Source organism: Anomaloglossus baeobatrachus, chromosome 5, assembly GCF_048569485.1.
Source record: "Anomaloglossus baeobatrachus isolate aAnoBae1 chromosome 5, aAnoBae1.hap1, whole genome shotgun sequence".
Taxonomy (NCBI): domain Eukaryota; kingdom Metazoa; phylum Chordata; class Amphibia; order Anura; family Aromobatidae; genus Anomaloglossus; species Anomaloglossus baeobatrachus.
This window is the reverse complement of record NC_134357.1, coordinates 53159589-53176189: the sequence shown is the minus strand read 5'-3', so window position 1 is coordinate 53176189 and position 16601 is coordinate 53159589. Positions and strand designations below refer to the sequence as shown.

The following is a 16601-nucleotide window of genomic DNA, read 5'->3' as shown; positions in this document are numbered from 1 at the left end:
TTGTAACCTCATTGAGCTTTGAACTTCATAGGCAGGTGTATCCAATCATGAGAAAAGGTATTTAAGGTGGCCACTTGCAAGTTGTTCTCCTATTTGAATCTCCTATGAAGAGAGGCATCATGGGCTCCTCAAAACAACTCTCAAATGATCTGAAAACAAAGCTTATTCACCATAGTTGTTCAGGGGAAGGATACAAAAAATTGTCTCAGAGATTTAAACTGTCAGTTTCCACTGTGAGGAACATAGTAAGGAAATGGAAGAACACAGGTACAGTTCTTGGTAAGCCCAGAAGTGGCAGGCCAAGAGAAATATCAGAACGGCAGAGAAGAAGAATGGTGAGAACAATCAAGGACAATCCACAGACCACCTCCAAAGACCTGCAGCATCATCTTGCTGCAGATGGTGTCAATGTGCATCGGTCAACAATACAGTGCACGTTGCACAAGGAGAAGCTGTATGGGAGAGTGATGCAAAAGAAGCCGTTTCTGCAAGCACGCCACAAACAGAGTCGCCTGAGGTATGCAAAAGCACATTTGGACAAGCCAGTTACATTTTGGAAGAAGGTCCTGTGGACTGATGAAGCAAAGATTGAGTTGTTTGGTCATACAAAAAGGCGTTATGCATGGAGGCAAAAAAACACGGCATTACAAGAAAAGCACTTGCTACCCACAGTAAAAATTGGTGGAGGTTCCATCATGCTTTGGGGCTGTGTGGACAATGCCAGCATCGGGAATCTTGTTAAAGTTGATGGTCGCATGGATTCAACTCAGTATCTGCAGATTCTTGACAATAATGTGCAAGATTCAGTGACAAAGTTGAAGTTACGCAGGGGATGGATATTTCAGCAAGACAATGATCCAAAACACCGCTCCAAATCTACTCAGGCATTCATGCAGAGCAACAATTACAATGTTCTGGAATGGCCATCCCAGTCCCCAGACCTGAATATCATTGAAAATCTGTGGGATGATTTGAAGCATGCTGTCCATGCTCGGCAACCATCAAACTTAACTGGAATTGTTTTGTAAACAGGAATGGTCAAATATACCTTCATCCAGGATCCAGGAACTCATTAAAAGCTACAGGAAGCGACTAGAGGCTGTGATTTTTGCAAAAGGAGGATCTACAAAATATTAATGTCACTTTTATGTTGAGGTGCCCATACTTTTGCTCTGGTCAAATTTTGTTTAAATGCGGATTGTACATTTTCTGTTAGTACAATAAACCTCATTTCAATCCAGAAATATTACTCAGTCCATCAGTTATTAGATATATGAAACTGAAATAGCTGTTGCAAAAACCCAAATTGTTATCAAGAAAAAAGGTTAACATTAATAGGGGTGCCCAAACTTTTTCATATGACTGTATATGACAAAATTTCTTATTTCTTTTCATTTGTACTATTGATTTCAGAAAAAAGAAGTACACATGAAAATAAGAAAGTTTCTAACATATTGTATTAGAGAAATCTGATTTTTTTCTCCTCCCGGACTGATAATTCATTCTCAAAATATTCAATGACCTGAACTCCACAGCCTCGTATATGCATATTAGGACAAAATGGACTATGAAAGTTGGATGTATGAAGCTAGTCCAATCGTTCCCTAAATCCGTAGTGGTCCTCCTTCGCTCGGTGAAATGGTTGTCCGTTTATGATGCTACGGTAACACCATGAAAGTGCAAAGAGCTCGTCCTTCTCACACAAGGGAGTATATTGCATATCATGACTGACGGAAGATATGGATCGCTTGCACATCCCATCTATTAATAGCTGCCCCCCTCAAATTACCGATATACAACTTCCAATGTGACCAATGGGACAGAAAAGTCGGTAGTGATAGTATCACGACAGCCAAGATCATGGAATACCTCTAAATCCATTAGTTTGTGTAGGTTGTAGGAGTCATTAGCGACTATAGAAAGATACAATGCCAACTGAATTTACAAGCTGGGGAAATGGGCATGATGGAAGTGGGAGATTGTTGGAGGAAGGAGAGAAGAATAGTCTTGGGAACGGAGGTAAATGGTGGTTTGTACTGGAAGGAAGCTGTGCAGGGCAGGGGTAGGGTGGGAATGGTGGAAGAAACTGTTGACTTGGACTTCTTGGACAGTTGTGAGTGCTACATCCTCTGGCCTCAGAACTTCCCGGCGGCTGCTGCTTCTTCCACTTAGTTCTTCTATTTTGGAACCAGATCTTGACTTGGGTCTCTGTTAGGTGCAGGTTCAATGCCAGACTTAACCTCTCACACACCGACAGGTAGCGGCTGCTGCGGAACCGGCTCTCCAATGCCACCAGTTGCTCATAAGTAAATGCAGTACGGGCTCGCCTGGGCTTGGAGCTGGCCACGGGAGGGCTGAGGTCTTTCTGAGCCTCCTCACTTACTGAATCTTCTTCCTCTGATTCCTTTATTCTATAGGCAGTAGATGATCCAACGTCATTTCCAGGTCCAGGTTCAATGTCCACAGCGGAGAAGTTCTCATCTGTCATTCATTGAAAAAAGAAATAGAAAAAAGTGGACAACCATAAGTATAATTCTGGAAATTACAGAAGTGCGAATGTTCCACCCAAAAATTCTGCATCACTTAATGTAAATGAACAAACATTTTATAACAGTAAGAATGTATATAAAGCATAATAAAAGCATTAATGTTCCAAAAAGCTACTGCTGCATTAATATCACGTATATTCTAGATTAGAGAAGCTTCTGCTTCTATTCAAGCTCCAGCATGTCATTGCTAGGGGTGTAATTTCACAAAATGAAGCCGATTTTCCCATAAATCATAAATTAAAACCACATCCCAAACTACATTCTGCTGATTTTCACTGCATTATATATATATATATATATATATATATATATATATATATATATATATATACATACACACAGTGGAACCTTGGTTCCGGGACTATGCTCTTAAACCAAGTTACTCTTACATCAAAGTGAATTTTCCCATAGGAAACAATTGAAACGCAGACAATTTGTTCCACAACCCAAAAATATTTACTGTATTTATACAAACTTATTACAGTGATACAAAATAATGTCCTGTATTCATATAAAATTATTACAGTACACTAATACACAATACTGTACATGAAAAACACATAAAGCAAATTAAACTGCCCTTTTGCTTACAATAGAATTGTTGGTGTGTGAGAGGTACAGTATAAGCAATGTGCTGCACTGGTTAGCAGAAAGAAAGTACAATACTATATCCACAAATGCAAATTGATAAACATGCTATATAGTATACACTGTACTGTACTTGTGCAGAGTTACATATTATGTATATTTATTTTTTATTTTATTTTTTTTTATTATTTTTTTTGTGAAAATGTTTTTTTGAGAAATATTTTTTTTTTTGTGGTGCAAATGTTATTGAATTACCTTCCCTTTTTCTGCACGTTTTCTCCTATGTGTTTGGGTTAAATTTACCATTGTTCTATGTTGAGAACCGCTTACTGATTACTTGTCTGACTTTTTTCATTGATGTGATGTCATATCCTTTTTACACACCTTTTCCCTTTAAATCCCCACTCTGTTGTTTGTAACATTATGGATTGGGACTAAGAGCGGTGAACGCTCGAAACGCGTACCATATAACATTCCCATCATCTCCATGGGGATTTTTATTGCTTGGGATGTGATTTCATCACCTTTTTAATGCATATCCAATAAAGACCATTTTATATTATTTGGACGTGGATGCTGGAATCTTCTTACATAGTTACATAGTTACATAGTTACTAAGGTTGAAAAAAGACCTAGATCCATCTAGTTCAACCTTCCTCCACCAGTTCTACACCTGGTCACCAAGTCATTTATAACCAACAATGTTTTGTGTACTGAGGAAATCATCCAGCCCCTTTTTGAAAGCTGTTATAGTGTCTGCCATTACTACCTCTTGTGGTCGGCATTCCACAGTCTGACTGCTCTAACTGTAAAGAACCCTTTCCTATTTAGCTGCCGGAATCGCTTTTCTTCCACTCGCAGTGAGTGCCCCCTGGTCCTTAGTATTGTCTTTGGAAGAAATAAGTCATGTGCCATTCCTTTATATTGACCACACATGTATTTATACATATAAATGAGATCTCCTCTGAGACGTCTTTTTTCTAAGCTAAACATATCTAACTTTTTCAACCTGTCATCATACGGGTGGCCTCCATTACTCATCATACGGGCGGCCTCCATTACTCATCATACGGGCGGCCTCCATTACTCATCATACGGGCGGCCTCCATTACTCATCATACGGGCGGCCTCCATTACTCATCATACGGGCGGCCTCCATTACTCATCATACGGGCGGCCTCCATTACTCATCATACGGGCGGCCTCCATTCCTTGTAGTAGTCTAGTTGCCCGCCTGTGAACTGACTCTAACTTCTGAATGTCCTTTTTAAAATGTGGAGCCCAAAACTGAATCCCATATTCCAGATGTGGCCTTACAAGTGATTTATAGAGGGGTAACAATACGTTGGGATCACGGGATCTAATCTCTCTTTTTATACACCCTAGAATCTTGTTTGCTTTAGCAGCTGCTACCTGACATTGAGTGCTGCTGCTCAGCTTATTTGTAATGAGAATACCCAAGTCCTTCTCCTGTTCTGTAGTCCCGAGTTTACTTCCATTTAATGTATACACAGCTATAGGATTACTCCGTCCTAGGTGCATCACTTTACATTTATCAACATTAAATCTCATTTGCCAAGTATCTGCCCATTCTGACATCTTATCCAGATCTTTTTGTAATATTATACTATCAAGTTCAGTTTTTAATATCCTACATAGTTTGGTGTCATCAGCAAAGACTGACACTTTACTATCAATTCCATCCACAAGGTCATTAATAAAGAGATTAAAAAGAATTGGTCCTAGCACAGATCCCTGCGGCACCCCACTGCTGACTATAGCCCAATAAGAGAATATACCATTTATGACTACTCTTTGTTTCCTATCTTTTAGCCAATTCCTTACCCAGTTGCATATAGTTTCCCCCAGTCCTTGCTTCTGGAGCTTTAGTATAAGGCTATTATGTGGTACAGTATCAAATTCTTCTCGGTTTGGAATCTTCAGCCTGGCCGGCTTACTTCCCGTGCACCTGTCCTCCATTCAAGTCTCCATCAGAGTGGGTGAGCTGACCTTTTCCTTTCCTCAGTTTATTGTACTGTACAATGGTATACTGTAAACAGTACATATGTACAGAAAGTTACCTCCAGAGCAGGTCAGAGCACGGTGAAAAGACAGAACCGGAAGTGTGCATGGTGAGTATTTGCTCTTTTTGCAATTTATATATATATATAGATATATATATCTATATATATAATTGCCTTATTCTGTCTGTCTGTCTGTCTGTGTGTCATGCTTCAAAATTGTGTCCTTACGGTGACACAAAGCTGATTGGCCGCTGGGCTCGCCATGGCCCCGCCCCCCCACACCGATTGGCCGCTCGCCCAGGCTGCGCCCCCACACGGATTGGCCAGCCGCTCGCCCAGGCTCCGCCCCCCCCACAGATTGGCCTCTCGCCCCGGCACCCTGCAGGCATTGGCAATTCGGCCACGCCACGCCCCGCCCCCCTCACGCAACGCACGTTAGCTCTGGCCCCGCCCACCTCCCCCCGCGCATTCCCCGAACTGACACGGCTGTCACGGAGGTGAGTACTGTACTCCCCCCCCCCCCTCTCCCCCCCGCGCATTCCCCGAACTGACACGGCTGTCACGGAGGTGAGTACTGTACTCCCCCCCCCCCCCCGTCCCCCATCCCCCGCTCGCACGGGAGTGGTGTGGGCTCACGTTGGCATGGTTACAAGCGCATCAAGGTCCTGCAGCGGCGGAGCATTCACACGCACACGCATAACAGCACACACACACACATACACACACATCAGATCACACTCACTCTCACACACACCTCACACACACCTCACATCGCATCCACACACTCACAGCATCCGGCGATATCGCTTGCTTCTCGGCCTCGATACTGTGCTGTTGTGACCTTCCAGGACCTGACGGAGGATCACATGGCCAGAGGCATGTGGTATCTCCGGATGTTGTGAGTGTGAGCGCGTATGTGCGATATCGTCAGTGTCTGTGTGTGTGAGTGTATGCGATCGGGTGTGTGTGAGTGGATGCGATCGGGTGTGTGTGAGTGGATGCGATCGGGTGTGTGTGAGTGGATGCGATCGGGTGTGTGTGAGTGGATGCGATCGGGTGTGTGAGTGTCGGCAGAGGAGCACGGCGTGCTGGAGGAAGCTGGGAGCAGAGAGGCTGATCATGGGGAAGGCTGGGAGGGGGAGGCTGATGCTGGGGGAGACTGGGAGGGGAAGGCTAATGCTTAAGGAGGCTGGGAGGGGGAGGCTGGGAGGAAGGAGGCTGGGAGGACAGAGGCTGATCCTGGGGAAGGCTGGGAAGGGGAAGCTGATGCTGAGGGAGGCTGGAAGGAGAGAGGCTGATGCTGGGGGAGGCTGAAAGGAGAGAGGCTGAGGCTGGGAGGAGAGAGGCTGATGCTGGGAGGAGAGAGGCTGATGCTGGGGAAGGCTGATGCTGAGGGAGGCTGGGAGGGGAAAGCTGATGCTGGGGAAGGCTGGGAGGACGGAGGCTGGGAGGAGAGAGGCTGATCCTGGGGAAGGCTGGGAGAGGGAGGCTGATGCTGGGGGAGGCTGGAAGGAGAGAGGCTGATGCTGGGGGAGGCTGGGAGGAGAGAGGCTGATGCTGGGGAACGCTGGGAGGAGAGAGGCTGATGCTGGGGACAGAGAGGAGAGGCTGATGCTGGGAGGAGAGAGGCTGATGCTGGGATGAGAGAGGCTGATGCTGGGAGGGGGAGGCTGATGCTGGGGGAGGCTGGGACGAGGGAGGCTGATGCTGGTGGAGGCTGATGCTTGGGGAGGCTGATGCTGGGGGAGGCTGGAAGGAAAGAGGCTGATGCTGGTGGAGGCTGATGCTTGGGGAGGCTGATGCTGGGTGAGACTGGGAGGGGAAGGCTGATGCTGAGGGAGGCTGGGAGGGGGAGGCTGGGAGGAAGGAGGCTGGGAGGAGAGAGGCTGATCCTGGGGAAGGCTGGGAACGGGAGGCTGATGCTGAGGGAGGCTGGAAGGAGAGAGGCTGATGCTGGGGGAGGCTGGAAGGAGAGAGGCTGATGCTGGTGGAGGCTGATGCTTGGGGAGGCTGATGCTGGGGGAGACTGGGAGCGGAAGGCTGATGCTGAGGGAGGCTGGGAGGGGGAGGCTGGGAGGAAGGAGGCTGGGAGGAGAGAGGCTGATCCTGGGGAAGGCTGGGAAGGAGAGGCTGATGCTGAGGGAGGCTGGAAGGAGAGAGGCTGATGCTGGGGGAGGCTGGAAGGAGAGAGGCTGAGGCTGGGAGGAGAGAGGCTGATGCTGGGGAAGGCTGATGCTGAAGGAGGCTGGGAGGGGAAAGCTGATGCTGGGGAAGGCTGGGAGGACGGAGGCTGGGAGGAGAGAGGCTGATCCTGGGGAAGGCTGGGAGAGGGAGGCTGATGCCGGAGGAGGCTGGAAGGAGAGAGGCTGATGCTGGCGGAGGCTGATGCTGGGGGAGGCTGGAAGGAGAGAGGCTGATGCTGGTGGAGGCTGATGCTTGGGGAGGCTGGGAGAGGGAGGCTGATGCTGAGGGAGGCTGGGAGGAGGGAGGCTGGGAGAGGTAGGCTGAGAGAAGAGAGGCTGATGCTGGGGGAGGCTGATGCTGGGGGAGGCTGGGAGAGGGAGGCTGATGCTGGGGGAGGGTGGGAGGAGGGAGGCTGGGAGGAGAGAGGCTGATGCTGGGGAAGGCTGGGAGGAGAGAGGCTGATGCTGGGGACAGAGAGGAGAGGCTGATGCTGGGAGGAGAGAGGCTGATGCTGGGAGGAGAGAGGCTGATGCTAGGATGAGAGAGGCTGATGCTGGGAGGAGAGAGGCTGATGCTGGGAGGAGAGAGGCTGATGCTGGGGGCAGAGAAGCTGATGCTGGGGGCAGAGAGGCTGATGCTGGTGCAGCATGGGGGATGGAGCACGATGGGGGGGTGCGCAGCATCGGGGATGGAGCATGATGGGGGGGGTGCGCAGCATCGGGGATGGAGAACGATGGGGAGTGCGGAGTATGGCGGATGGAGCACGTTTGGGAGTGCGCAGCATGGCGGATGGAGCACGTTTGGGAGTGCGCAGCATGGCGGATGGAGCACGTTTGGGAGTGCGCAGCATGGGAGATGGAGCACGATGGGGGGTGCGCAGCATAGGGGATGGAGCACGATGGGGAGTGCGCTGCATGGGGGATGGAGCACGATGGGGAGTGCGCTGCATGGGGGATGGAGCACGTTTGGGAGTGCGCACCTCCCCCCAACACACACACACACACACGCGCGCGCGCACTGCACAACACACCACACACACACACACACTGGGAACCACAAACAACTGCCCTACACAGACACCCACACACACAGACAACGCTGCACACACACAACAACCAACACACAAACACCGCGGCACACACAAATATACGCACATACCGCACAACACACACATTGCACAAAACATACCTCCCCCCAAAACACACCACACACACACAAACCGTGCAACACACACACACAACGCTACAGACACACAGCGCTCCACAAACAACGCAACACACGCAACACACATACAACACCGCTCTCACCCCCCGTCACACCCAGACAACACCCAGAACATGTACAGCCCCTACACAAACACTTGGTAACTACACACAACAACATCTATATATATATCTATATATATATATATATATATATATATATATATATATAACAAAAATCATACATGAACTACACAATACGTAAATTCTAGAATACCCGATGCGTAGAATCGGGCCACCTTCTAGTATATACGGTATATATATATACAGTACAGACCAAAAGTTTGGACACACCTTCTCATTCAAAGAGTTTTCTTTATTTTTCATGACTCACATTGCAGGCATCAAAACTATGAATTAACACATGTGTAATGAAATACTTAACAAAAAAGTGTGAAACAACTGAAAATATGTCTTATATTCTAGGCTCTTCCAAGTAGCCATCTTTTGCTTTGATTACTGCTTTGCACACTCTTGGCATTCTCTTGATGAGCTTCAAGAGGCAGTCACCGGAAATGGTTTTCCAACAGTCTTGAAGGAGTTCCCAGAGACTCTCCTTCTTAGGCAAGTTTCACACTTGCGTTCAGCGCATTCCGTCACTATGGAGAATAGCGCAGTCCGTTAACGCACTGCGCTATTCTCCATAGACTTGTATGGACGACGCACTGTAACGCAAGTGTCTGCGTTGCATCCGCTGGACGACGCAGCGTCGTTATTTTGACGCTGCGTCGGGCGGATGGAACGCAGCATGTAACGTTTTTCTGCGCTTGGCGGAGTGTCAAAAAAACGCAACCTGCAGGAATCCGTTAGGCGTCCGTTGTTTTTATAATGGACGCCTATGGTGGCGGATTCCGTTAGAATGCGTCATTTGACGGATTCCGTTAACGCAGCTGTCTTTACACAACTGCGCATGCTCAGATGTGTAAAGTCAAGGAAAAAAATCTACAACGGATTGCGTTATTTTGTACGATCTGTAGCATGCGTTGTGCCACTATATGCAACGCATCCGTTGCATGCGTCACACAACACAATGCTACGGATCCCGTCCAACGCAAGTGTGAAACTAGCCTAAGTCAAATAGCCCACACAGCCTGGAGGTGTGTTTGGGGTCATTGTCCTGTTGAAAAATAAATTATGGTCCAACTAAACGCAAACCAGATGGAATAGCACGCCGCTGCAAGATGCTGTGGTAGTCATGCTATTTCTGTATGCCTTCAATTTTGAATAAATCCCCCACAGTGTCACCAGCAAAGCACCCCCACACCATCACACCTCCTCCTCCATGCTTCACGGTGGGAACCAGCCACGTAGAGTCCATCCATTCACCTTTTCTGCGTCGCACAAAGACACGGTGGTTGGATCCAAAGATCTCAATTTTGGACTCATCAGACCAAAGTACAGATTTCCACTGGTCTAATGTCCATTCCTTGTGTTCTTTAGCCCAAACAAGTCTCTTCTGCTTGTTGCCTGTCCTTAGCAGTGGTTTCCTAGCAGCTATTTTACCATGAAGGCCTGCTGCACAAAGTCTCCTATTAACAGTTGTTCTAGAGATGTGTCTGCTGCTAGAACTCTGTGTGGCATTGACCTGGTCTCTAATCTGAGCTGCGGTTAACCTGCGATTTCTGAGGCTGGTGACTTGGATAAACTTATCCTCCGCAGCAGAGGTGACTCTTGGTCTTCCTTTCCTGGGGCAGTCCTCATGCAAGCCGGTTTCTTTTGTAGCATTTGATGGTTTTTGCCACTGCACTTGGGGGACACATTCAAAGTTTTCCCAATTTGTCGGACCGACTGACCTTTGTTTCTTAAAGTAATTATGGCCACTCGTTTTTCTTTACTTAGCTGCTTTGTTCTTGGCATGATACAAATTCTAACAGTCTATTCAGTAGGACTATCAGCTGTGTATCCACCAGACTTCTGCACAACACAACTGATGGTCCCAACCCCATTTATACAGTAAGGCAAGAAATCCCACTTATTAAACCTGACAGGGCACATCTGTGATGTGAGGACCAAATCCGGTGACTACCTCTTAAAGCTCATCAAGAGTGTGCAAAGCAGTAATCAAAGCAAAAGGTGGCTACTTTGAAGAACCTAGAATAGAAAACATATTTTCAGTTGTTTCACACTTTTTTGTTAAGTATTTCATTCCACATGTGAATTGTCTCTCCAGTAAAGGAGACAAACTCTAGCACAGCGCCACCTATTGGAAGTAGCGATCCTAAAAGTCACAAGTGGATTTTCGACAATCCTTTGCAATATGACTCAGGATATATAAGCCAGATCAGAATCCCAATTTGCAGACACGGTGTTTCGGGGTGCTTGCCCCTCGTCAGTGCAAAGTATGGGGGTGTCTGATCTGGCTCATGAGAAAGCTATGTGGGGACCACGGGGGAACACTATTCTCCTTAAGGAGACTTTGCAAGCCAGTCTGGCTGCCAGGTAAGGGGACTTATAGCTGCAATGCCCCTCTGGGAAATATTCAAATTGTCTCTCCAGTAAAGGAGACAAACTCTAGCACAGCGCCACCTATTGGAAGTAGCGATCCTAAAAGTCACAAGTGGATTTTCGACAATCCTTTGCAATATGACTCAGGATATATAAGCCAGATCAGAATCCCAATTTGCAGACACGGTGTTTCGGGGTGCTTGCCCCTCGTCAGTGCAAAGTATGGGGGTGTCTGATCTGGCTCATGAGAAAGCTATGTGGGGACCACGGGGGAACACTATTCTCCTTAAGGAGACTTTGCAAGCCAGTCTGGCTGCCAGGTAAGGGGACTTATAGCTGCAATGCCCCTCTGGGAAATATTCAAATTGTCTCTCCAGTAAAGGAGACAAACTCTAGCACAGCGCCACCTATTGGAAGTAGCGATCCTAAAAGTCACAAGTGGATTTTCGACAATCCTTTGCAATATGACTCAGGATATATAAGCCAGATCAGAATCCCAATTTGCAGACACGGTGTTTCGGGGTGCTTGCCCCTCGTCAGTGCAAAGTATGGGGGTGTCTGATCTGGCTCATGAGAAAGCTATGTGGGGACCACGGGGGAACACTATTCTCCTTAAGGAGACTTTGCAAGCCAGTCTGGCTGCCAGGTAAGGGGACTTATAGCTGCAATGCCCCTCTGGGAAATATTCAAATTGTCTCTCCAGTAAAGGAGACAAACTCTAGCACAGCGCCACCTATTGGAAGTAGCGATCCTAAAAGTCACAAGTGGATTTTCGACAATCCTTTGCAATATGACTCAGGATATATAAGCCAGATCAGAATCCCAATTTGCAGACACGGTGTTTCGGGGTGCTTGCCCCTCGTCAGTGCAAAGTATGGGGGTGTCTGATCTGGCTCATGAGAAAGCTATGTGGGGACCACGGGGGAACACTATTCTCCTTAAGGAGACTTTGCAAGCCAGTCTGGCTGCCAGGTAAGGGGACTTATAGCTGCAATGCCCCTCTGGGAAATATTCAAATTGTCTCTCCAGTAAAGGAGACAAACTCTAGCACAGCGCCACCTATTGGAAGTAGCGATCCTAAAAGTCACAAGTGGATTTTCGACAATCCTTTGCAATATGACTCAGGATATATAAGCCAGATCAGAATCCCAATTTGCAGACACGGTGTTTCGGGGTGCTTGCCCCTCGTCAGTGCAAAGTATGGGGGTGTCTGATCTGGCTCATGAGAAAGCTATGTGGGGACCACGGGGGAACACTATTCTCCTTAAGGAGACTTTGCAAGCCAGTCTGGCTGCCAGGTAAGGGGACTTATAGCTGCAATGCCCCTCTGGGAAATATTCAAATTGTCTCTCCAGTAAAGGAGACAAACTCTAGCACAGCGCCACCTATTGGAAGTAGCGATCCTAAAAGTCACAAGTGGATTTTCGACAATCCTTTGCAATATGACTCAGGATATATAAGCCAGATCAGAATCCCAATTTGCAGACACGGTGTTTCGGGGTGCTTGCCCCTCGTCAGTGCAAAGTATGGGGGTGTCTGATCTGGCTCATGAGAAAGCTATGTGGGGACCACGGGGGAACACTATTCTCCTTAAGGAGACTTTGCAAGCCAGTCTGGCTGCCAGGTAAGGGGACTTATAGCTGCAATGCCCCTCTGGGAAATATTCAAATTGTCTCTCCAGTAAAGGAGACAAACTCTAGCACAGCGCCACCTATTGGAAGTAGCGATCCTAAAAGTCACAAGTGGATTTTCGACAATCCTTTGCAATATGACTCAGGATATATAAGCCAGATCAGAATCCCAATTTGCAGACACGGTGTTTCGGGGTGCTTGCCCCTCGTCAGTGCAAAGTATGGGGGTGTCTGATCTGGCTCATGAGAAAGCTATGTGGGGACCACGGGGGAACACTATTCTCCTTAAGGAGACTTTGCAAGCCAGTCTGGCTGCCAGGTAAGGGGACTTATAGCTGCAATGCCCCTCTGGGAAATATTCAAATTGTCTCTCCAGTAAAGGAGACAAACTCTAGCACAGCGCCACCTATTGGAAGTAGCGATCCTAAAAGTCACAAGTGGATTTTCGACAATCCTTTGCAATATGACTCAGGATATATAAGCCAGATCAGAATCCCAATTTGCAGACACGGTGTTTCGGGGTGCTTGCCCCTCGTCAGTGCAAAGTATGGGGGTGTCTGATCTGGCTCATGAGAAAGCTATGTGGGGACCACGGGGGAACACTATTCTCCTTAAGGAGACTTTGCAAGCCAGTCTGGCTGCCAGGTAAGGGGACTTATAGCTGCAATGCCCCTCTGGGAAATATTCAAATTGTCTCTCCAGTAAAGGAGACAAACTCTAGCACAGCGCCACCTATTGGAAGTAGCGATCCTAAAAGTCACAAGTGGATTTTCGACAATCCTTTGCAATATGACTCAGGATATATAAGCCAGATCAGAATCCCAATTTGCAGACACGGTGTTTCGGGGTGCTTGCCCCTCGTCAGTGCAAAGTATGGGGGTGTCTGATCTGGCTCATGAGAAAGCTATGTGGGGACCACGGGGGAACACTATTCTCCTTAAGGAGACTTTGCAAGCCAGTCTGGCTGCCAGGTAAGGGGACTTATAGCTGCAATGCCCCTCTGGGAAATATTCAAATTGTCTCTCCAGTAAAGGAGACAAACTCTAGCACAGCGCCACCTATTGGAAGTAGCGATCCTAAAAGTCACAAGTGGATTTTCGACAATCCTTTGCAATATGACTCAGGATATATAAGCCAGATCAGAATCCCAATTTGCAGACACGGTGTTTCGGGGTGCTTGCCCCTCGTCAGTGCAAAGTATGGGGGTGTCTGATCTGGCTCATGAGAAAGCTATGTGGGGACCACGGGGGAACACTATTCTCCTTAAGGAGACTTTGCAAGCCAGTCTGGCTGCCAGGTAAGGGGACTTATAGCTGCAATGCCCCTCTGGGAAATATTCAAATTGTCTCTCCAGTAAAGGAGACAAACTCTAGCACAGCGCCACCTATTGGAAGTAGCGATCCTAAAAGTCACAAGTGGATTTTCGACAATCCTTTGCAATATGACTCAGGATATATAAGCCAGATCAGAATCCCAATTTGCAGACACGGTGTTTCGGGGTGCTTGCCCCTCGTCAGTGCAAAGTATGGGGGTGTCTGATCTGGCTCATGAGAAAGCTATGTGGGGACCACGGGGGAACACTATTCTCCTTAAGGAGACTTTGCAAGCCAGTCTGGCTGCCAGGTAAGGGGACTTATAGCTGCAATGCCCCTCTGGGAAATATTCAAATTGTCTCTCCAGTAAAGGAGACAAACTCTAGCACAGCGCCACCTATTGGAAGTAGCGATCCTAAAAGTCACAAGTGGATTTTCGACAATCCTTTGCAATATGACTCAGGATATATAAGCCAGATCAGAATCCCAATTTGCAGACACGGTGTTTCGGGGTGCTTGCCCCTCGTCAGTGCAAAGTATGGGGGTGTCTGATCTGGCTCATGAGAAAGCTATGTGGGGACCACGGGGGAACACTATTCTCCTTAAGGAGAGTTTGCAAGCCAGTCTGGCTGCCAGGTAAGGGGACTTATAGCTGCAATGCCCCTCTGGCAAATATTCAAATTGTCTCTCCAGTAAAGGAGACAAACTCTAGCACAGCGCCACCTATTGGAAGTAGCGATCCTAAAAGTCACAAGTGGATTTTCGACAATCCTTTGCAATATGACTCAGGATATATAAGCCAGATCAGAATCCCAATTTGCAGACACGGTGTTTCGGGGTGCTTGCCCCTCGTCAGTGCAAAGTATGGGGGTGTCTGATCTGGCTCATGAGAAAGCTATGTGGGGACCACGGGGGAACACTATTCTCCTTAAGGAGACTTTGCAAGCCAGTCTGGCTGCCAGGTAAGGGGACTTATAGCTGCAATGCCCCTCTGGGAAATATTCAAATTGTCTCTCCAGTAAAGGAGACAAACTCTAGCACAGCGCCACCTATTGGAAGTAGCGATCCTAAAAGTCACAAGTGGATTTTCGACAATCCTTTGCAATATGACTCAGGATATATAAGCCAGATCAGAATCCCAATTTGCAGACACGGTGTTTCGGGGTGCTTGCCCCTCGTCAGTGCAAAGTATGGGGGTGTCTGATCTGGCTCATGAGAAAGCTATGTGGGGACCACGGGGGAACACTATTCTCCTTAAGGAGACTTTGCAAGCCAGTCTGGCTGCCAGGTAAGGGGACTTATAGCTGCAATGCCCCTCTGGGAAATATTCAAATTGTCTCTCCAGTAAAGGAGACAAACTCTAGCACAGCGCCACCTATTGGAAGTAGCGATCCTAAAAGTCACAAGTGGATTTTCGACAATCCTTTGCAATATGACTCAGGATATATAAGCCAGATCAGAATCCCAATTTGCAGACACGGTGTTTCGGGGTGCTTGCCCCTCGTCAGTGCAAAGTATGGGGGTGTCTGATCTGGCTCATGAGAAAGCTATGTGGGGACCACGGGGGAACACTATTCTCCTTAAGGAGACTTTGCAAGCCAGTCTGGCTGCCAGGTAAGGGGACTTATAGCTGCAATGCCCCTCTGGGAAATATTCAAATTGTCTCTCCAGTAAAGGAGACAAACTCTAGCACAGCGCCACCTATTGGAAGTAGCGATCCTAAAAGTCACAAGTGGATTTTCGACAATCCTTTGCAATATGACTCAGGATATATAAGCCAGATCAGAATCCCAATTTGCAGACACGGTGTTTCGGGGTGCTTGCCCCTCGTCAGTGCAAAGTATGGGGGTGTCTGATCTGGCTCATGAGAAAGCTATGTGGGGACCACGGGGGAACACTATTCTCCTTAAGGAGACTTTGCAAGCCAGTCTGGCTGCCAGGTAAGGGGACTTATAGCTGCAATGCCCCTCTGGGAAATATTCAAATTGTCTCTCCAGTAAAGGAGACAAACTCTAGCACAGCGCCACCTATTGGAAGTAGCGATCCTAAAAGTCACAAGTGGATTTTCGACAATCCTTTGCAATATGACTCAGGATATATAAGCCAGATCAGAATCCCAATTTGCAGACACGGTGTTTCGGGGTGCTTGCCCCTCGTCAGTGCAAAGTATGGGGGTGTCTGATCTGGCTCATGAGAAAGCTATGTGGGGACCACGGGGGAACACTATTCTCCTTAAGGAGACTTTGCAAGCCAGTCTGGCTGCCAGGTAAGGGGACTTATAGCTGCAATGCCCCTCTGGGAAATATTCAAATTGTCTCTCCAGTAAAGGAGACAAACTCTAGCACAGCGCCACCTATTGGAAGTAGCGATCCTAAAAGTCACAAGTGGATTTTCGACAATCCTTTGCAATATGACTCAGGATATATAAGCCAGATCAGAATCCCAATTTGCAGACACGGTGTTTCGGGGTGCTTGCCCCTCGTCAGTGCAAAGTATGGGGGTGTCTGATCTGGCTCATGAGAAAGCTATGTGGGGACCACGGGGGAACACTATTCTCCTTAAGGAGACTTTGCAAGCCAGTCTGGCTGCCAGGTAAGGGGACTTA

General features: G+C 47.7%; 1 protein-coding gene across 2 annotated transcripts in view; it reads right to left on the bottom strand.

Moving 5' to 3' along the window:
• Positions 1–1317: 1317 nt before the first annotated feature.
• Positions 1318–16601, bottom strand: part of NKX1-2 (NK1 homeobox 2) — a 30371-nt gene continuing 15087 nt past the window's right edge. Inside the window, exon 2 of one of the 2 annotated variants that reach the window (XM_075348509.1) lies at positions 1318–2481. In XM_075348509.1, the coding sequence (XP_075204624.1) occupies positions 1907–2481 (575 nt within the window). In that variant the 3' untranslated portion in view covers positions 1318–1906. The remainder of the gene's footprint in view (positions 2482–16601) is intronic. The other variant, XR_012754214.1, reaches the window with a different exon arrangement.